Source organism: Engraulis encrasicolus, chromosome 22, assembly GCF_034702125.1.
Source record: "Engraulis encrasicolus isolate BLACKSEA-1 chromosome 22, IST_EnEncr_1.0, whole genome shotgun sequence".
NCBI classification, from domain to species: Eukaryota; Metazoa; Chordata; class Actinopteri; order Clupeiformes; family Engraulidae; genus Engraulis; species Engraulis encrasicolus.
Window position 1 is genome coordinate 47627488 of NC_085878.1, and position 7500 is coordinate 47634987.

The 7500-nt window shown below is 51.5% G+C and overlaps 1 protein-coding gene across 1 annotated transcript in view; it reads right to left on the reverse strand.

Moving 5' to 3' along the window:
• The window catches only part of LOC134438684 (uncharacterized), a 7939-nt gene extending 675 nt beyond the window's left edge, over window positions 1-7264 (reverse strand). The window contains exons 1-2 of the mRNA XM_063188300.1: window positions 6475-7264; window positions 1-377 (exon numbers count right to left, since the gene is read on the reverse strand). The exon at window positions 1-377 is cut by the window's left edge and continues 675 nt beyond it. Of these exons, the coding sequence (XP_063044370.1) occupies window positions 1-377; window positions 6475-7264 (1167 nt within the window). The remainder of the gene's footprint in view (window positions 378-6474) is intronic.
• Between the last annotated feature and the right edge of the window lie 236 nt (window positions 7265-7500).

Here is a 7500-nt window from a genome sequence, read left to right on the forward strand (position 1 = left end):
AAGCGAGACTCTACTGTCGGAGAATGACTGGAAATTGGAACCGTAAATTAATTTGTGCATGAAATGCACGCCTGACAAATAGGCTTTGATTGTGGCGGGACTGAGTTTTTGGAGCGTAAAGGCGTGCGTAATGAAGTAGGATATTGTGACCGTGTCGAAGTTAGGAAAGGGCAGGGAATGTAGTGCGTGGAACTGCTTGAAGCTGGACCAGGCGGTCCAGTAGGACTGCATGGTGTTGTGAGAAATCGCATTGAGGACTAAGTCGGTGGTGGTTTGTTGCAGATAGCTCAATGGGTGATTCACAGGAAGATGGTCTCTGAGAATCTCGGGAGGGGCGTGGGGAGCTCGTCCGCATTTGGTGCCAACGATCTGAATTTCTGGAAATGAAAACAAGAGGGGGAGTCAGCGATTTGGTTGTGGTGACCGGGAATGTGGGCTGCTCTAATAATGAATTGATAACTGGCCGCGGTCCAGACGAGACGTCTGAGGTATGGAGAGACCGTTTGAGATTTCGTGCATGTGGTGTTAATGGCATTTACGACTGCCTCGTTGTCGCTATGAATGAGAACGCTCTTAGATCGCCACTCTTTTCCCCAAACTATGGCTGCGAGGACTATCGGGTATAGCTCGTACACGGCTGAGGATGGGGCATCCGCGCACCTCCTCAGAAATGCTTGGGGCCAGGTGGAAGCGAACCAGCGCCCATTGTAGTAACTACCGAACCCCACCGAGGGGGCCGTGTCAGTGAACATTTACAGATCGTCTGGGGATAAAACACAGTCATTGTAAAACATGCATAAGCCGTTCCACTGGTTTATAAACAGTTTCCACAACCTGATGTCTGCAAGACCGTGCGCGTCAATGTGGACGGTGCCAGAGAGTGACGGGACGGCTGACGCTGTGGAAAGGAGGTGTGATATGAAAGGGTGACCCTGTGGTATTACGCGCACAGCGAAATTTAGGTGTCCTAATAGAGATAGGAGCGCTTGTTTCGTGCAGGAGGGGGCGTCGAGGAACGATTCGAGTAACACTGAAATTCTGTCTCGCTTCTCCTTGGGAAGCGCCATTGAAAATTCGTCGTATCCAATGTGATACCGAGGAATTCCAGTCTGGTTGACGGCCCTTCAGTTTTCTCCAGGGAAAGGGGAATTCCCAGTTTGACGAAAACATAGGATAAGGTGGTAATGCCTGCGGCTGGAGGCTGGGACGTGGGAGTAACGACTAAGAAGTCGTCCAATAGATGCACAAGTAATTTGAGGTTGTAGTTGTTTTGGAGAATCCAGCCAGTGTTGCCAATTTAGCGACTTTTGGCCACCTCTGGCGACAAAAAAAGTCATCTAGCGACTAAAGCCGGGCATACACTGTGCGATAGTGGTGCGCGGGCCGTTGATATTTACAGCCCGCCCCAACCCAACCCATCACGCAGCCAACCCAACCCAACCCGGCCCGAAATATTACACAATGATTTTTAACCCGACCCGACCCGCCCCGCTTAATGTTTGTTTTTGTTTAATAGGCCTAAATAAATGTGTATTTTGATATAGCCTATGGGCCTATTAAATAAACATAAATGTAATGTCTGCGGCGGCGCCGAGGGGATGCGTAATGTCCTAGACTGCCAGCTGCGTGTGGCAGCCATTCACCCTTTATTTCCCTCTTGGATCAATAAAGTTAGTCTAGCATGTTGACCGCAGCACATCCACCTGACGATTGTGGTTTTAATTCCATTTTTCGCTGCTACATCAGACACCTAAGGTGTGTGCCATATGAATTTACTATGATGTGGGGTGCCGGTCGGGTTGTCTGTGTGCTCATGGCTGTGAGACGTGGTGGGGTCGCCACCTGTTAGGAAGCGCATGGACAGCGGTGTTTTTTTCCCTCCCCTTGTTGGAGCTTGTGGGTTGTCAATGGAAGGAGAGAAATAAGTGTGCGCGCGTGCTGGACTTTGCTATTCCCATGGAAAGATGACTACTTTCACAGAATTGCTGTATAGCCAATTGTTATTAAATAAATACTTGGAGATGAATTGCATTTTAGTAGGCTACATGCAAAAGTGACAACGATAGCGAAAGCGAATACCTCAACAGCCGAGTAGACAGGCTGAGTTTTAAAACGTTAAATGAAGACAGGAATGGCATTATCTTACCATTTGACACATGGGACACTGCTACTCACTTTCAGCTGGCTGAGGCGGTATTCCAGGAATCAACAAGAGCCCTGATGTCCTTATAAATGTTTCGATTCAAGTCATCGAACAACAAGCAGTGATGTTCGGGGCGCATAGCTTGTTTATAGCCTGCGCAAGCGTCGCGTGCTTTAGTTTCTTCATTTTTTCCCAATAGCCCTGAAGTATATTCCTCATCTCGCGCCTTGACCAATTATTCGACATAGTCGGTTGTCTCTTTGCAAGACTGTCCTGAACATACATGAACATAAATTATTTTCCTTTCGAACCATTCACTAGCATCTGAAGTAGGCAACCGCTCAGTAGAGCTCCTTTGATGAATGCAAGACCAACAGTTATCTGCTAATAGCCTAACTAAGATTTGAGGATGAAGTAGCCACTCGCCTATTTTCGATATGCTGGATGACAAGACCATGTAGGCTATAGACGTGTCTTTTTTGTATTGATTCTAAAACTCAACCGATGGTGGTCAATGCAAAGAATACCGATAGGCTACTCTTTGTAGACTGAGAGGCGCGAGTTTAACATGCATTTGAAGCGCGTTGAGTTGTAGTGCATATCAGCCCTGGATATCAGGCCATATCCTATGGAAACATCCTGGGTTGGGGCAAACTTAAAAGTAGGGCATAGGCCTATTCGTAACGTTTACCTCGCCAGATATGCATCATAACGTTAGAACTAAGCCCGCGATGGGGAAAATGCGCGTTACTCGCAAGGCTGGAACACTTCACCTTGGGAAAGTGACCGCCTCGCTATAGGAGCGGAACACAACAGCCTTCGGGGGCTGAACGCAAGCGCATTCATAAAGGACAGAGAAAGCAAAACGGATTAAATAGCCATAGTCTTTGGAGAATGCCATGATATAAAATAACAGATTAAGTCCTGTGGATCGGTTGTTGTCAGTGTGCTTTTTTATTTCAACTGCTTAAATAGCCTAATGTTCAACAATCAATGTCCATCACCATTAAGCTAAAATATTTAGACGGCTTGCTTCTCTTTGAGTGAGAGCGGGGGGCGAGAGAGCGAGAGCTTCACGTGAGTCCACGCTATAGTGATGCGCGGGAACTAGAACCAGAAGGAGAGCGAGAGCTCCACATTGGCTGCTTGCTTGCATTCTGGTTCTGTGCGCAGGGGGAGAGAGAGCAAGCACATGTGCATACACCGTCAATTCTACTGTCTCGGATGTGCGCTGATGTCAACAGTGTAGGCCTAATTAGTGTAATTATGACGACTGTCTGTGATCTGACCCGACCCGACCGCAACCCGTGGATTCTTAAGAACATAACGGCCCGCCCCACCCGCCCTGCGGGCTAACCCGAGGGCCCCGCTGGGTTCGGGCCGGCCCGCGCATCACTACTGTGCGATATTTTTACTCGTGGGTCTTAACTTCTGCTCACACTGCACGATGGAATTTCACTGTTTAAAAGTTCACAACTCACGACTCACGTCCTCACACTACAGGAGCCGACAGTCGGATGCGAGCGAAAAGCTTCCCCCGTACGACGCGACAGCATGTTTCCCCGGTCTGCAGAGGAGGGAATATGCGCACCTGAGGTGGAGATGAGGTCGCGCTCGACAGCGAATCGCACGGCCCTATTAATTTGTGCATGTGAAGTGTCAAATCGGGTCGTAGCACTGCTTCAACTCTGCGATATACGCACGAGCCACGACCAGAATTTCAAACCGTTTTGATTTTCTTGCGACCCTGCGATTGCACGATCGTGAGGCGAAATCGCTTGTCGTTACCCCATGTACACTGCATGATGCGAGACTCACGATTGACCTGCGATCAAGCAAGAAATCGGCCCGACTTTCAAAAAGTCGTGGGAGTGCCAAATCGGGGCAAAATCGGGGCAAAATTCGCACAGTGTAAGCCCAGCTTTAGCGACTTTTCAGGCTCAATCTGGCCGAATCTAGCGACTATTTCGCTTGTCTTGTGAGAGGCAAATCAGTCTCCCTCCCCACGACACCACACAATGCATTTTCAGTGGCGGGTAGAGACAGACGTGACACATGATGCACTACGGTGTGGCAGCTTTTGTGATACGCACAGGAATTCTCATGAATTCTCATCTGCTTGTATGAGGCTACGGCAAGCGATATGGGACATATGGCAGGAACCGAATGTCAACATAAACCGAGATTACACAATCTTCGATATGGTCACCAAATGTTTTGGGACTGTCATTTATGTTATGCCTACACTTTGGAATTGAGTCTTGTTATTACACAGGTATATTTGATTTACCTCAACTGTACCCTGTAGGCCTACTTAACTTTACTCGGCCTACCCTACAAGCAGATACAGGGGGCATGAGAATCCGGTGCGTATCACAAAAGCTACCACAACCGCTCATTGGAATATGCGTGTGACAAATTTAAATGAGCACTAGCAGGCTGGCCGCACCGACCGCAGTGAATCCCGGGCACTGGCGACAAAAAAACCTCATCTAGCGCCTTTAGCGACTTTTTGGTGCATCTGGCGACTTTTTAAAACGTGCATTTTCAGTGACAAATTCATCGTTTTTCCACATAATTCTGACTCTGCGCCGCCGTCAGAAGCGTTTCCCACGGTTAAGCAGGGCTACAGATTAGCTCTGATCTCCAAAAAGTAGCTAGCACCGCCCATTTGTACTGTGGACGAAGGCATGTGGGCACGTTTTCTGTAGATCAGCGCGCCGTGCGTGACCTTGTGACGTCATACGTAACGTCATGACGTCATCTAGCGACTTCTAGCGACTTTTCAGCAAGTCCATAGCGACTTTGGCTGATTTTCTTTTGGCAACACTGAATCTAGCACAGGGATTCAGACAGCGTGTCGGAAATCTTGGGGCTGCTCCGACAGCCAAAGGTGAGACGCACTGCAAAATACAGTTTCCCCCGCCACTTAACGCCGAAGAGGTGCCAGAAGGCTGGGTTCAGGGGCATGACTTTGAACGCAGAGGTGATATCAGCTTTGGCCAGCCAACTGTGAGGGCCTGCTTTATTAGGCGTACGGCGCCATCTATGGAATGGTAATTTAGCGAAAAATCGTCAAGGGGAATTAAACTGTTGATGCTTGGAACTAGGTTTTCGTGGGGGGTGGACAGATCTATTATCAGCCTCTTTTTACCGGAATATTTGCGTGTGGTGATGCCAATTGGATTCACTCTGTAGACGGGGAACGGGGATTTGTTTAATGGGCCAATCATGAAACCGGATTCTACTTCCTTGCGAAGGAGGGACGTGACTGTGTCTGGGTCGCCCAGGGCCGACTGAAGGTTTTTGCACGAGAATGACTCGGTGGGTAAGGATGCGACGCCAGGGTGGAAACCGTGAGTCAGACCATGGATGAGGTAGTCGCAGAACTCTCTATTTGGGTGGGATTCTAATTCGGACTGCAATAAAGGCACAACAACGGGAGTAGACAGGTAGTTTCGAGCACGTTTATTAGGGGTCTGACACACCAAGGCGGTAACGCGGCGCGGAACGGCCGCGGTTTTTACCGGCGTCAGTGAAGATACATTGAAACCTATCTGTCCTTACACACCAACCGGCGGTAGTCGGGCGTCAGCGGCGCGGGAGCCGGCTCCGCGCCGCGCTGGATTTGGAAAATAGAACTCGAGCGTATTTTTCACGCCGGCGACCGGCGGTGTCTCATTCAAATGAATGGCAAAGTAGCATGCTAGCTTTGGCTGTGGCTAGGGTTTTGAATAGGACTGGCCGCGCACGCCGACGCTGTCAGTGTGCAAGGCAGAGAAAAGCACGCCGGCCAAAACTAAGCAGAAAGACCGCGTCCGTCCTGCGACCGTTCCGTTCCGCCTTGGTATGTTTTGGCCCTTAGTGTTGCGCAGGACTGGGCAGATGGTCCTCGCATGAGCCCCCGCGCAATAGGAGCAAACGTGTAGATACCGACATGTGGAGAGTGAGCACGCGTTTATATTAAACTTTCGGCACACTTCGCGGCCTTTCCAGGAGAGCGAGTTCCCAACATCTTCTATGTTGGCTGCCGTAGAGGACAAGCGAGCCGCTGAAGATGTGGGTTTGGAGGCAGTGGTTTTTGACTGGACGAGTGGGCAGTCACCGGAGCCGTGGCTGCGCCCGTTGCATAGAGCGCAGACGGTTGGTTTAACGCCTAAAAACACTCTGCTGTATAATTCCAGATCGAGGGCCCCCCAGTGCGGAATTTGGTTCCAGAAAGTAACTCTGGCAGCGGATTTAGCCGAAAATAGCCGGTGGTAGGAGTAAAAGTGGGCGCCCCCGAATGTAGTGGCCAAGCGCTATGATTGACAGGTAGCTGTTGAGCTCACCTCGTCTCTGAGGGAAGGCGGAGCACATGATTTCTGTGTAGTGAGAGAAGGCTACTGTGAATTCGGGGAATGATAGAATTTTAGCGGCGGGGCCTGATGCTTTTAGGGACACCATGACGTCCCCGCAGTCGATATCCCTGGGGGGGGCGGGTGTGGGCAGTGAAGGCAGGAGTGTTGAGAGGTCTATGTCTGCACCTGATAGAATTAGGTTCCTCACGGCGGCAGAGACGGGGGGTGGTTCGAGCGAGGCAGCGTGCGGAGGAGGAGGGAGAGGAGTAGCAGTGGACAATGAGTACGACGGCAGGTGGGTGGGCATCGTGGCTGCGGCTGCGCCTGCGTTGAGTCCCAGGGGATGAGACAGATCCGGCACGGGCACTCCGGGATGGGGGAAATTGGGGTAGGGAGGGAGCGGTTGGCGCGGGGCCGACCGGAGGGGGGCAACCGGGGGCTTGGGACCCCGGCTGGGGAAGGTGGAAGGGGGTAGGAATGGTGGGAAGGGGGGAGTAGCGACCGGAGCCGCCTGCGATCTGTAAGTGCCTATTTGGTTCGGGCGCGAGATGGAATGGGATGGCGCGCCGAACATGAATGGACCCGTGGTGGCATCGGTCAGGTGATGGGGAGGGAAAGAGTGAGCAGTTAGCACGGGTGCCAACTGTAAGGGGGCTGGGGTGGGGAGGGAAGAGGGGGGAGGAGGGAGTAGCGACGCTGTCGCTACCGATGCTGACTGGGTTCCGGAGGCAACTGCATGGATAGAGGACTGAATTGATGGCTGAGACTGGATCCCGACCATGGATTGGGAGCGCATGGAGTGAGATGGAGGGAGCTGCGATGCAGCCGCCCTTGGAGCCGGCTGCCGGCCACTTTGGCGCGCGCGGGGGGGGGCTGCCTTGCGTCAAGCAGGGCCCTAGAGACGGTGGATGTACATGGCTGGGCAACGTCGTAGGTGGCATCTTGTCTTGCGGGGCGTTTCCCTCTGGTTCAACGGGTGCTGGAGCTCGGGGTTGTCCGAGCGTCGAGAACTACGGC